The sequence below is a fragment of the Rhipicephalus microplus genome, chromosome X (assembly GCF_043290135.1).
Source record: "Rhipicephalus microplus isolate Deutch F79 chromosome X, USDA_Rmic, whole genome shotgun sequence".
Lineage (NCBI taxonomy): Eukaryota > Metazoa > Arthropoda > Arachnida > Ixodida > Ixodidae > Rhipicephalus > Rhipicephalus microplus.
The window spans coordinates 186,893,961-186,908,739 of record NC_134710.1 but is presented as its reverse complement, the minus strand read 5'-3'; the positions used below and the strand labels follow the sequence as shown (position 1 = coordinate 186,908,739).

The window sequence follows — 14,779 nt, the reverse complement described above, 5'->3', positions numbered from 1 at the left end:
AGATAGGCTGCTCGTTTTAATCTCTGCTTGAACAGTGCTCGTCACCCTAGCTTGTGCAGTTTTATGCGCGGGTAAAGCGTACGATGCACGGGGAACACTACCAACTTGTAGTTTACGTGGAACATAACAGCGACGGCGAAAACCCGTCCAGTGTCCATACGAGTTGCTATCGTATTAAAAAAATTTCATCTAATTGCCTAGTAATGGCATGGCGAGCGCATATAAATATCTCCGGGTTGTCAAGTTGGCTGGGGAACTTAAATGAAGGGAACATAAGTTTTTTACATTTATTTTTAGAGCCCTATGGGTTTAGTATAAAGATAACTTCCATTATGTAGTAGATCATTTCTAGTCTTGAGTTGCTATTCATGTTGGATGCGGTGTTTTAATCAGATTTTGACTATTGCAACATTTTAACATTGAATTTTTACATTCGTCTAGGTCTGAGGTCTAGTAGCTGTCCAGAACGCTGCTTATGTTTGATTCGCTGCCCTTTCACTTTTGATGTTGTGAAGTTTAATATAAAGTTTGGGTAGGTCTGGTCGCTTGATCGGCATTGCATGACTTAAAATTGACTGGAATGTTTTTTGTTTACCATAAACCAAAATTCTAAGAACAGTGATGCGTGGCCCGAGAAATCTGCTCCAAAACTAAATATCGATGCTCCAAAACACATCTTTTGCTGCAGAGCTGCTCCAAAATTCCCTTTTTATTGCTTCAAAGCTGCTCCAAAAAACTGAAGCCCAGTTCCACCCCTTTATAAGTGATGTAGCACACTCTTGACAAACAGGAGAAAAGCTACTTTCTTGTCCCATTTGTCCTTGTTGAAAGTGTGCCTCTTCACCTATGAGGAGCAGTGATGGAAGTGCTGCTTCAATTGCTCCAAATTGCTCCAAAGTTCTTTTTGTTTGTGGCGTGTCAAATATTGGCGTTTCAAATTTAAAACGGCTGCAAAACCGTTGCTCGAAAGTGTTTTTTAAAAACCTTATTTTGTTTTCTAAGGCCATAGAAGCAATCATTTGGGGGAAATATATCAGTTTTGTTAATGTTTGGGCATATATGGGTTAATTGATGCATTAAGCTCCAGGAGTCACTTTAAATATTTTGCTTTCAGCTTCAAAAACGCCAATAGCTACTCCAGGCTAGTGTTTTTTTCTGCTCCAAAATTGCTGCGAAAATCAAAATGTCACTTCCATCACTTCACCTACGAGGAGCATTGATGGAAGTGCTGTTTCAATTGCTCCAAACTGCTAAAAAAAAAAAATGCTGCTCTGTGCTGCTCCGAAGTTGTTTTTGCTTGTGGCGTGTTAAATATTGGTGTTCGAAATAATAAACGGCTCTAAATCTATTGTTCGAAAGAGTTTTTTTTTCCTAAATAAAAGCCCTATTTTGTTTCCTAAGGTCGTAGAAGGAATCATTTTTGGGAAATATATCAGTTTTGTTAAAGTTTGGGCATATATGGGTTAATTGATACAATAAGCTCCAGGAGTCATTTAGAATATTTTGCTTTCAGCTTCAAAAACAATAGGTGCTCCAGGCTAGTATTTTTTCTGTTCCATAATTGCTCCGAAAATCAAAATGTTACTTCCATCACTGTAGGAGGTATGGTGAATAGCATCACACCTCATAGCATCACATCCTATAGCCATGATAGCCGTTGCACACTGCTGCCACTAGGAGGTATTGGAAAAAAAAAGTGCTAACTGACGAAGGCAACGAAGAAAAGCCAACTTAAAATTGTCGATATCAAAAAGGGGACAAATTATATAGGGAGAATAAATGAATCTTGGTGCATGTATCGTACTTATTGTTGCTATAATTAAAGCTTGCAGCAAAGAGCACGCAAGCCAGAAATATTGTGGCATGATCCCTTTAAGACCTGACTACACATGCGCGTGGAAGCCCATCAGTGCATAACTTTCTGACATGACATCCTGCCCCCTCCCTATGGAGAGGGTGCAAGAAGTTATTAAGACTACACTTTTTTTAAAATAATTGTAATATCCATATATTATAAGTGCAATGAAATTGCTCATTTTTGAAAATTTTAGAGTGAAGGATTCCTACTTAGCATGCTGCTTTGAGTCTTTGAAAGTCCTTGAATATCCTTGAATTTCCTCTTTGGAAACCTGTACGAACCCTGGCTGTGTCAGCACAAAATACCTTTTAAAAAAGGGCATTTTTGCAGGCATTCGTTTTTCCGGACGGATGCCCGATTTTTCGGACATTTTTATGGTCTTTTGAGGGTCCGGAACACAGCAACTTATTATCCAGGGCAGCATGGCGCCTGAAAGCTATTCGTTTGAGCCACATACTCCACAGCTTTTCCAGAACAACAGCTTGTCATGGTGGAGTTCTGGTAATGCTTTCCACGTTGGAAAAAATTTTAGAAATCATTCCAAGAATGGAATAAGGCACATTTTGTTTTACTTTGCAGGGGAATAGTTGGGGAACATGAATATAAAATTTGTGGTAAAAGGTCGTTATAGAAAATTTCGCAGTGCATGTCGAAACTTCAAATGTGATTTTCTCAGCTTCACATTTTTTGCCAACCTGGCCAGCCCTACGAAACATTTCATCATGTTTTTATGAAGAAATTTCTTTAAATTTTATGCCGTTGAACTCTTAAGAAACAGGACTGTGGAGCTATGCTATTTTTTTGTGGCTAAAAGGGACATAAAAATTTTATTAATGATAATGTGATCTAAATAATTTCAATATTACAGATCATCAATGCAAATTCGAATTTTTATAATGTATTTCAGTGGCAATATAAATAGCATAGCTCCACATGGCAGGTCTTTGACTACAGCTGCATCCTAAACAGAAGCTAAAAATGTTGAGGGAAAGTGCCCGTAAGAAACTACATAATTAGACTTCACTTATGCTCTCACAATTTGATAACTAGTTGATGTACATTAAAACTAATTACATTTTTGAAGAGAAGGGGGAGATCTACATAAACACACCTAGTCTCATTACAATAACTCCAATAATAAAAATTTAAATTTTAAGGCCAGTGTCTCCCCTTAAGGGGGGGACACTTTACACTGTACTTGAGACGAAATGTCATATTTTCATGCGTTCATAAAGAAAATTCCTAGTGTGATTGAGCTTTTGATGCTGATTCCAAAAATGCAATTGCTGTTCCTCTAAACCAATTACTTTTAGAGATATCTTAAAATTGATTACCTATTGTTTGCCGGTATAATGAGACAGGAAATATGTATTGCAGAGCTACAATTGGCACATGCCTTTATACGAATGAACATAAGCTATACAATGGTAGGAGTGCTTTCTTTTATTTGATAATTTTAGCAAGGTTTGTTGCGCCTTACCCTTCAGTGTTGCAGACACACCCACTTTATGCTTCAATTTCTGGCAAAAAGTAAACTTTTTGAAGAAATTAATCAAAAATTCACACCTACCATGGTGTAAACTAAGATACAGCTACATGTCACAACAAAAATGACAGTCCTAGCTGCTCTGGAGGCAGAGATAACTTTTAGACAAGTTTGCAACTGCAGCAAAATTTGAATCCTGAGAAATCATGCAAAAACACGAGTCGTCCATTTTGGGCTGACAGTAGCATAGAAAAGCTGTTTATTTACAATGATTGTCAAATTCAGCTTTCTCAGTAGGCACCAGGCATGTAGTCCTATTGTTTTGCGTCGCCTAAATGGCATTTTTTAATGCCCGCTGCATGTTTTCCGCGGAGGCACACTTGCGAGCTTATGCGGTTGCCTTGGGCTCGTCTGCCGACTAGGCCGCTTACCAGTTCGGTGACGCCTATGTGCGACGAATGTGCGCGCGTAATCCGCGATCCGTCCTATAACAAAGCGGTTTTCCGGCTTGTCCAGATTGAGTTGTTGATATCGCAGACCGAACTCGTGCACTCGCTCATCAATTTCAAGGCTCCAAAAGCAGCGAGGTGTTAGTTTCCTTTTCACATAAGACTGCCACATTTTGGAGTGAAAGCTGGGCCTTTTGCCACTAGCCTTGATTGCGTGGACGGTGAACACGTTCACCGTAAACGGATTGATTTTCTGCTGTTTGCCAACGCGCGGCGAACTCCACTCTGGTGACCCGTCACGCAGTTCACGTCAGACGGGGGGAACCCGCGGCATCGGCGCATTTAGCAATAAAAGTGCGCTTCCGTTAAATCGTTGCAAAGATTGCTATCTCTTGTAGCTTCACTTCTGCTTTTTTACTTGCCGTCCTGTAACTGTTAAAGCTCCAAAACAATGCCGCTTTCAGCGACGTTTAACAACCAACGGGCTCGTGCGTGAGTTAGGCCTACACTGGTGACTCTGCAGCCGCCGTTGAACACCGCGAGTTTTCTATTCTCTCTGTCCTGAGTGATAGCGGGGCTCTTTCTGAAGTTCACAGCGAACGAACGATCACCACACCTGCTTCACAAATTAGTGAGGCAAGGAACTTCTTTACTGCGGCAGGCAGTCGACAGCAAAATGGCTCATGTCCGTGCGCGTCACGAAGAAGCAGATGCCCGAAACGCTACTTGGCCAATGGGGTGCCTAGGTTTTGTCACGTGCCCCAAGCAGCCAATAGAATCGTGCGGGGGTGCTTCTTGATGACGCGTTTTTGCTGAAAAACCAATGAGCAAGGCGAGCCACTGGTGACGGGAAATTGAAGATGAAGAACGACCCTTCCAAACGAGACCAAGATGACCACCATAGCTCATGTGAAACAGCAACGGTTTGGCGTGGAAAAAGCGCGACTTTAGCGTCTATTTGTGCTCAGATTCATCTCAGAGCGGTGTTACAAATTGATTTTGCGCCAGCAATAATGGCGCAAGACGCTTGAAACATCTCAGATAAGTGCAAAAATAGTTGCAGGTTCCGAAAATGTCTATTTCTAAATGTCGTTTTTTTCGCGATTTTCGGCCTTTTAAGACCCGTGTCCCCCCTTAACAAAGCGCACCGCCGACGCTAGCAATAGAAGTCGCCCTAGGCGTACTCTACCCCAGCTCAAACAAAAGGGTTATTCCAAACCGTGAAAAGTGTTGCCCAATGCTCCAAGAGCCTCGCATTGGGTGCCAGTGTGGGATCTCAAAATGAGAACGCCGCTCTCGGAACACACGGACACAGTAGACGCAGTCGAACCAAACCAAACACACATTTATTTAACTACTTTTACAACAACGATATCGTCAGCCGAATCAATATACAATAGTTGTGATCAACACGCTAAAACAACCTTATACACTATTCTGAAACACTCAACAACATAACAAACACAAGATGGCGCAGAGGCGGCTCCACCAATGGTCGACTCGCCACGAAAACCCACGGCAGATGACCCATGGTGCCGTCCACCGCGGACCCGCCGCGGCAGACAACCGTTCGTGCCGGTCGCCCCGTGCCAATGAGGACCGCTCGTCTCATGTGCAGCCACCGGGCTTGCCGCTAGCCGTCACTGCTGGCGCTACCGCGCTAACCATGCTGATGATTGCAGTAATAAATACTCGCGAGCACGATGCCACCTACCGCTCGATAGTTGTGAACCCTAAATGCGGCCTATATGTGGAACACTTGCGCCATGAGGTGCAAACGATTTTACAGTGCTTGTCAGCACTCCCACAGTCTTCAGCTTGAATGTATGCCACAAGCTTGAGCTTAATATTAAAATGGTTTTGGGTCATTTAAATTGTCGTAGAGATAGCTCATTATCTAGAACAGGTCGAGCTGAAATTATTTTTTCAACATCAAGCCCAAACTGTGCATAAGTTTACAAAGTTCTCTGAACAGAATTTTCATTCTCGGCTCATAGAATTTAATTTCGGGGATGGCGAAATGGAAAGCTTGACGTCGGAGGGATCGAGATACTGGAAGGTTGGGCGTGCCAGATAAATATTCGATAAGAGAGGCGATCCACGGGTCACGACGTTGTTCGGTGGCAATCGAGTCGAGATTTAGTGATGACAAGGTCTGGAGGCAAGTGTTTCCGCACATCTGATCTGGTGGTAAAGGTGAGCGGGACAGAGCAGCAGCGTCAGTGTTTGCGTCCGCAGCGGTATACGACGCGAATGTCGTACTCTTGGATGCGGAGTGCCCATCGCGCAAGGCGGCCAGAAGGGTCTTTCAACGTGGAGAGCCAGCAAAGCGCGTCGTGATCAGTTACTAGATCGAATGGGCGGCCGTATAAGTACGGCCGGAACTTCCCAAGCGCCCACACCAGAGCCAAACACTCTTTTTCTGTCACGCTGTAATTAGTTTCGGCTTTCGTCAGAGTGCGGCTAGCGTAGGCTACAACGTATTCTGAATAGCCGGGCTTTCGTTGAGCGAGGACCACGCCTAGCCCGACGCCGCTGGCGTCGATGTGCACTTCGGTAGGAGCCGTCGGGTCGAAGTGGCGAAGAATAGGGGGGGAAGTGAGCAGACGGCGCAGAGTAGTGAAGGCAACGTCACATGCAGGGGGCCAGGAGGTGAGGTTCACGTCACCACGAAGAAGCTGGGTTAACGGTGACATGATAGATGCAAAATTGCGAACAAAGCGCCGGAAATAGGAGCATAGGCCTACAAAACTGCGAAGTTCTTTCATGGTCGTCGGCTTGGGAAATTCTGCGACTGCTCGAAGTTTTGCTGGGTCTGGTAATACGCCGTGCTTGGACACGATGTGGCCTAGGATGACGAGCTCGCGTGCAGCGAAGCGGCATTTTTTTAGGTTAAGCTGCAGACCAGCGTTGGTCAGACAACTCAAAACGTGCCTGAGGCGAAGGAGGTGCGTAGGAAAGTCATGGGAGAAAACCACGACATCGTCGAGGTAACAGAGGCACATATTCCATTTGAGGCCACGTAGCGTATTATCCATAAGGCGTTCAAACGTGGCAGGCGCGTTACAAAGCCCAAAGGGCATGACGTTAAATTCATATAGTCCGTCTGGTGTAATAAATGCCGTTTTTTGGCGATCGTCATCTGCCATTGGGACCTGCCAGTAGCCAGACCGCAAATCTAGCGACGAGAAAAATTCCGCTCCGTGAAGGGTGTCAATGGCGTCATCAATGCGCAGCAAAGGATAGACGTCCTTGCGGGTTATCTTATTCAAACGACGATAGTCCACGCAAAATCGGATAGACCCGTCTTTCTTACGCACCAGGACGACGGGAGACGCCCAGGGACTGTGAGATGCTCGAATGACGTCTCTACGAAGCATATCTTCGACTTGATCGTTGATGACGCGGCGCTCTTCAGCGGAGACACGGTATGGTCTTTGACGCAGTGGCTGGTGTAGGCCGGTGTCAACATGATGTTTGACTTGTGATGTGCGGCCCAGTTGAGGTTGCGACACATCGAACTCCTGAACTCATGCAGAAGATCTAGCAGGTCGGCTTGTTCGGTGGGAGTGAGAGTGTCAGCGATGGCGCTGGAAAACGTATCATTGGACGACTCCCCGAGTGCCGACAGTGCTTTTGGGTGGTCGCAGTAGTCGTCCGGGACATCAAACAAAAACGAAGGGTCGAGATCCTGCACGCGGCCGAGACATTCCCCCGCAAGCAATGTGACAGGTGTGGAAAGCGGATTGCTTACGAACATGTTGCTTCTTCCAGCGGCAAGGTCAATTGTTGCGAAAGGCAGCGGCAAAGCTCGACGACATTTGAAGATATCGGAAGGCATAAAAAGAACTGTAGCGTCAGTGTAGGCGTTGCATGAAACGGGAACAAGAGTGAAATTTCCAGGCGGAATATCAGTATCTTCATGAACGAGCAACTTCGGCGGCTGATGAGGAGCGTCCAGTAATGGGACATCACACAAGGGTGAAAACTCAACTTCGGCGCGTGCGCAGTCTATGACGGCATTGTGGCGGGATAGGAAGTCCCACCCGAGGATGACGTCATGCGAACAGACAGGAAGAACAATAAACTCCACGATGTAAAGAATGCCTTTGATGGAGATTCTTGCAGTGCAGGCTGCGAGAGGCGTTACTTGCTGTGCGCTTGCGGTGTGAAGCGACAGTCCGGAAAGCGGCGTCGTTACTTTGCGTAATAAACGGCAGAGATTAGCGGCAATAACAGAAACAGCGGCACCAGTGTCCACAAGGGCGAAAGTACAATAACCTTCAACAGTTACTGCGACCACGTTAGCAGGACAGGAGCGAGGGCTTAGACAGTTCGAAAACGGCGCAGTTCTTGCCTCTTGAACTGCGTTACTTAGTTTTCCTGGTCGGAGGGTCCGGGCCGGCGACGCATGGGGGAGGGCGATCGCCGACGAGGAAAGGGTGCGCGTTGCGGCTGGAAGTCAAGGTGGTCAGTAGGCGCATAGCGAGGTGGCGAGACGGGCCCGTATTGGACGAAGGGTTGGCTGCCGGGATGCGACGACCGGGCATAGTTGCCGAACGTCTGAGGTCGACGGCGGCAGTAGCGAGCAACATGTCCGGGAGTGAAGCAAGCGTAGCAAATCGGTCGGTTATCGGGCGTCCTCCAGGGATTGGCGACTGGTGCTGCCGCCCAAGGTGCAGTATAAGCAGCCGGGTGTGCGGGCTGTGGGCGCGTGGTGTAGGGTGGTTGCGGGAGCCTACGTACAGCGTCTGCATATGTGAGCGGCGCGGCTACGGGCTGCATCTCTTGCGAAAAGGCGACAGGAGGAGCCACAGGCTGCGCTGCATACGTTAGGGGCGCGGCCACAGGCTGAACGGCTGGTGGATAGGCGACAGGAGCGCCTACCGGCTGTGCGCCACCCGGGCAGTGACCACGGCTAGGTAGAGGTGGCTCGTAGTGCGCAAGAGGAACAGCTTGTGCAACCTCTTCCGATATAGCAGTGCGAAGCGGGGCAGGTAGACGGGTGGTGGTCTCGTGAGTAAAGGGCACTAGGGAAAGTTGGCGGGCGACTTCCTCACGGACGAAGGCTCGGACTTGCTGAAGCAATGGTGAATTGTCCGGCATGGAGTCGAAACTGGACAGCGACTCACCACCAGGCTGAGGCTGCCTAGTCAGAGTGCGTTGCTTTTTCAACTCGTCGTAGCTCTGACACAAGCTGACGACTTCAGAAACTGTGCTTGGATTCCTTGCCAAGAGCATTTGAAATGCGCCGTCGTCGATGCCCTTCAGGATGTTTTTGACCTTGTCAGATTCGGGCATGGTGTCATTCACACGACGACAAAGGTCGACGACGTCCTCAATATAGCTGGTAAAGGTCTCGCCAGTCTGCTGAGAGCGGACGCGCAGGCGCTGTTCTGCCCTCTGCTTGCGGACAGCCGGCCGACCGAACACTTCAGCACATGACGTCTTGAAGACGCTCCATGTGGGGATGTTGTGTTTGTGGTTATTAAACCACAATTCGGCGACGCCAGTGAGATAAAATATCACGTGGCCCAGCTTGTCGGCTTCATCCCATTTATTGTTGGCGCTCACCAGTTCGTAGTGCTCCAGCCAGTCTTCGACGTCGGTCCCATCTGCACCGCTGAAGACCTTCGGCTCCCGTAGCGTAGGATGGCCAGGGCAGTTGAACTGGAGCGAAGGCGTCGATGTAGTGGCGTTGGCAGTCATGACAGGTGTTAGCGTGCGGCTTCGCAGCTCCAGGGTGTAGCGACGGGGATTAACAGCACCTTCCACCAAATGTGAGGAGGTTTATTAGCCGTTAAAGACAGCGACGAGACAGCGTGAAGAACCGTCCAGCGATCGGCACAGCAACGAACCGAAGCACGAGCCGAGAGAGCCGGGCGTTGGCGATGCTGCTCGCTGCGGGCACATCTTCTTCTTCACAGTCATAATACATAAATTAAGTTTCTACTTACTGCAATATGATTTGTAATGCGATTTGAAAACTGTTTGCAGTAGCACTTATTCTGGGTGCCTACCAATCTGGAAAACATGGGAAACCAGGAAAAGGGAAAATCCGGGTAATAGTCATGGAATTCTTGTAAAAACAGGGAAAGGTTGTGGGAACTGACTACAATCTGCAACCGTCACGTAAATAATCATTACCATTGATCTAAGCTTAAATTGTTGCTCCTTCAGCTGCAGCCACAGAAAACAGCTTGGCAAAAGTTGACATCAGTGAAACATCACGGTAAAAGAAGTTATAAACAAAATTTTAGCTTTCTTTTGCTTCAAAATGATATATTTATAGTAGGCTAGGAAAAAAAAATTTCACTGCAATTTTTGCACACTGAGATAGCAATTTTGTACACTGTGGTAGTACAGCAAATGTTCTGCTTGGTTCCTTTTCCCAAGTACATCTGGGCTCCATCATGTGTTGCCTTCACCTGCTTGGTGCAACATTCCGCTGTTTTTCTTATGGTTGCATCAGGATGTGTTTTAAAAAGCCTTTTGGGTGGCTTAGTCCTTGCTATTCTTACCGTGCGTCATAAGACATTGCCACACAACTTATCAAAGTAAACAATGTTCATGATGGCTTTACGGCGCCGCAATTGAAATCGTATGATGCTACGAACCTCCGTCAACCATGGGGCGGCGAACATCGCTGCATAGCCATGTTTTGTCGATGACTGAGACTTTTCATTGGCTCACTCAAAGTGGCATCAGCTGTGCAGTTAAGGGGAACATAAGCGGGGAATTGAAATTGATCAGCCCGGATGATGAAATGAGTTGATGTATAATATTGATAAGAAGTATCACTATCAGGAAATACAAGGGAACACAAGGGGTATGGACAGGCCAGGGTTCTAAATACACATGAAGTTGAAAATTTGTGCAAGAGGTTTCACAACATCTTTAAGCCCCAGTTTTCAGTGTCAGCGGACTTGCGTTGCACCCCAAGTGTCGGAACTTAGAGAAGTGATATGCAAATGTGTGTGCCCATCGTGAAAATAGTAGTATTGCAGTAGGACACGACTCTGTTTTTCAGACGCTGGATGTTGGCAAAGTTCACAGAATATGCGAGTAGTATTCCTAGCAAACAAATTCAGGTGGGGGACAGAAGTCGATTGTAGATACGATAATTCAGTTAGGGGCGTATTCTAAGCTGTCTGGGCTGCAGCCATATTGCCATTCTTTTTGTGAATCACTCTCAGTGTGTCCCACAACAAAGTGTTCATTTACCTCTGATTTGATGAACGTGGAGGTATCGGAACACGCTTTATGGATTAGAGCAGTGTCTAAGGACACAGGAAAGGTTCAGTGCACAGAAGACATGCCAGAAGACTTTCTTTCTCATTAATACGGGCATCACTGTCGTCTCCAGCCATTTTGTGAGCAAGAAACTCCTGGCTGCTGTGAGCTTGTCACAAAGTGCTTGCCATACTAAAACCACCGCGATTTTCAGTGCTCAACCGAACTTGCCGTGTTCTGTGCCTGCAATGGTTGAATGTGTACTGGCTGTGCCAAGCACGAGTGTTGAAAGTGTGTTTGCTAAGCCACTTGCGATCGTGCCTGATGGAAAGGCATCTTCAAATTGGTTTTTAGTCAAAAAATGAGTCGCAAAAGCAGAAATTGTTTTTTGTCTGTACATTATAGCAACCCATGCATCTTTGTTTTTTTACCAAGGGATTGTTTGCTGCAGAGTTTTCCAAGCATACGTTTCAGTCGTGGAAATCATGGAAAAACTGCAAAAGTCGGGGAATTTCGAAAAATTAAACTGGTAGACACCCTGTTATTGTATATTGTAGCATCTGGTTCTCCGAAGATCACTTTCTTCTGCATGGAAACATTAAAGAGGCAGCTTTTAGTCGACCTTTAAGAAGAGTTATTGCATATTTGAAATCTGGGTGAAAAACTGAACAAGTTTATTTAGTTTGATCAGGTTTTGGTATAAAGCACAAGAAAATATCTGCGCACACCATGTTCCCTCCTAAAAATATTCCTTTAGGCAGAAGATCTTCATGATTTGAGTTCATTTTCAGAGTTGTATGTTGATTTTATACAACAAACTACAAGGGATAGTGGTGAAGTGTTTTTGTTCATTTAAAGACACACTGTCCAGAGGTCAGTGACCTAATCAAAAGCAAAGGCCTTAACTATCTGCAGAATGGTATGCCAGAACCTCTGCAATGAATCCTTCAGGCAAGCTTTTACTTTTGCACTCGGTACTGTCCAGTAGACTACTCCAAGGAAAACTGAGATTGAGCAGCTATTGCTATAGATGTCCGTGCAAGCGTTGACAAGGTAGCAGGTTGAATTAGAAATGTGCATACATTATGTAAAGCAGCTTTTTCTTTTCAGTCAAGGACACCTGCCCTGATCTTTGAACATGTCAACAACACTGACTTCAAGGTATGTTTATTTCAGTTGATATCTCGTACAAGTTAATTTCTTGCGCTTCTTGATACTCTTACATAAAAACTAGGCCATTAAAGCAAAGACCTTGTAGCCGTTAACTTTAATAATGTGGAATGTCTTATTTGTATTAAGGTGTGGTTAATTGACCTGTCTCATGTTTTATCGTATTTACTTCTATAAAAAACTTATTTTTATTTCAGTGTGTTAGCTACTGCTGTTGATTATCAAAACGTTAAATCGCCCCGCTATATCGCAAATGAACTATGCATTAAATGTGAAAAATAGTTTAATAGCCATCCATGCTAAACAGTTGCGAAGCAGCTCAAGCGTTGATGGCGTCAATGAAAATTTTAGTCGCTTCTTTTGTGGCATAGCGCTATTTGTCAAATGCAGAAGAACCCTAATTGCTTACAGTGCCAGCAAGCAGAGCTGCACTATAACAAAGCGCAACCATGCAACGTGCACCCGTAACATGCACCGCCATCCGACGCTACATTTTTGTTGTTGGGTTTGTCATAGTGAACTTTGTTGGAAACCTGCTGCAGGGGGCACAATTGGGTGGTGCGCTAACTACACAGCCGGTTTTATACTTGGAGCTGTTTGAGCATGCCCTGCAGCATGGGGACCGAGTGGCTGGTCTACACTTCAGTGTTGATCCGTGCCCGTTCGTTACGGGAGAAAACGAGAAGAGCTTCGGGCTGCAAAAAAATGTTTGTCGCACATTGCTGCCAAAACAGGGACAGTTTCCTCTCATGGAGAGTGAAATCCTAAAATAGGTTGAGAGGCTCCGTAGTCCTGCCACTGAATTGCAAGGCCAGCAGTGGTTGGACAGCAAGTTTATTATAAGCTATGCAAAATTTATGCTGTTGTAGCTCCTGTGGCTTTTTTCTCTCATTTAATGATCCTCCTCCCCCTAATTGGCACCTTTTTTTTCCTTAAAAAGAAGGTGGGTTCAATATGTGAGTAAATACGGTACAACTTCTGTTTTCATTGTTGAGTAGAAGCCTCATACCTTCATACTTTCCAAGTGACCTAACCATTGCACCTTGTTTGGTACTGTTCCACCAAGATAAATGCAGTGACCCATTACAGTTGCAGTAAAGATTCAATATATTGTGCCAAGACTGCAAAAGAGTTTTGTATAGCCAAAATTTCATATATCAGGTATATGGAAAAATTTCACATTTATGGCACAGCACAATGAATACTCACTTCAAACCAAGTATTTATTGTTTTGGTTGGAATAACTGCCGCACTATTCGCTTCAAGATCAAGTAGTCGCCACCTAGTGGCCACTGGCTGAAGCCTGCCTAGCGCGGATTGCTCACTGCGTGGTCTCCTAGTCACATAAGGCTAGCATGTACATGTACAGAGCATTACAGTATACTATGCGTGGTACGAACTGGTCGTGAGATTTGTAAACGTGACGCACGTGCTTTCCTTTTTTGCGTAGCGATTCATATATTGAGGTTTGACGGTCCGATAAACTGGTAGTAAATTAGCATGATAAATAGTTGTCTTGATGATGTTTACTTATCAGTCATTCCTTAAAAGTTCAGCTAAATGGTTTACAGTTCATGTTCATAATACAGTTAAACCCCTTTATAGGAGACATGCACGGTGCAGCAATTCTTGTCTTTTATATGAAGTGTCTCTTATGAGCAAGGTTCCACGTATGAATCTTCTTATCAACCTCTATTTCAATGCAGGCACACTAGTGTCTCTCATACTCATTGGTCTCTTTCATCGATGTCTCCTATAAAGGGGTTCGACTGTAGTGATGCATTGAGCAAGTGTGTCTGATTCATAGCTGGGAGCTGTACAAGAAATGACATTGAGCTAGATATATGATTAGCACAGAGCTATGTTTATCATCTTGCTCTCATTGTTCTTCCTTGTACTGCCTCTAACCAAGTAGTTGCAGTAATCTCTATTCTTCCTGGCCGTGACAGTGAACAAAGTATCTTTGCACATTTTTGGCCCTGCAGCAGCTATACCAGACGCTGACGGACTACGACATTCGCTACTATTTGTATGAGCTGCTCAAGGCACTGGACTACTCTCATTCTATGGGCATCATGCATCGTGATGTCAAGCCTCATAATGTGATGATTGACCACGAGTGCAGACGTTTGCGGCTGATAGACTGGGGTCTTGCTGAATTCTACCACCCTGGCCAAGAGTACAATGTTCGTGTTGCATCCCGGTACTTCAAGGTACTGTCTCTAATCAAAAATAACACGCATATTTCTGTATACTTTTCTTTGATACAATAGAATCTCGATGATACGATTATGGGTGATTAGAGTTTTGCAATGATACAAATTCTAAAGTTTTTTTAGATGGACTACGTTATATAAAATGCACTGTGATTTGGTCATATGCGAGCCGTTTCCCCAGCCACTGCAATTGATAAAAACGCACGATTAACCTGTACACGCGAGCAATTCAATGTGGCTTGTCCGTGAGAGAGAGGTCCGTTCACACTTGGCTTTGAAGTGAGCGAATGCAGCAAAACTCACTGGACGTTCTCTTGTTTCAAGGCCTATGTGGTTGGAAACTTACACCACAAGAATGATGTGAAGA

General features: G+C 45.3%; 1 protein-coding gene across 4 annotated transcripts in view; it reads left to right on the top strand.

Annotated features, from left to right (window-relative positions):
• CkIIalpha (casein kinase II subunit alpha) overlaps positions 1-14,779 on the top strand; it is a 77,334-nt gene that overhangs the window by 33,270 nt on the left and 29,285 nt on the right. For all 4 annotated transcript variants that reach the window (XM_037428747.2, XM_037428750.2, XM_037428746.2 and 1 more), the window contains 2 exons: positions 12,137-12,187; positions 14,182-14,409. In XM_037428747.2, coding sequence (XP_037284644.1) covers positions 12,137-12,187; positions 14,182-14,409 — 279 coding nt within the window. The remainder of the gene's footprint in view (positions 1-12,136; positions 12,188-14,181; positions 14,410-14,779) is intronic.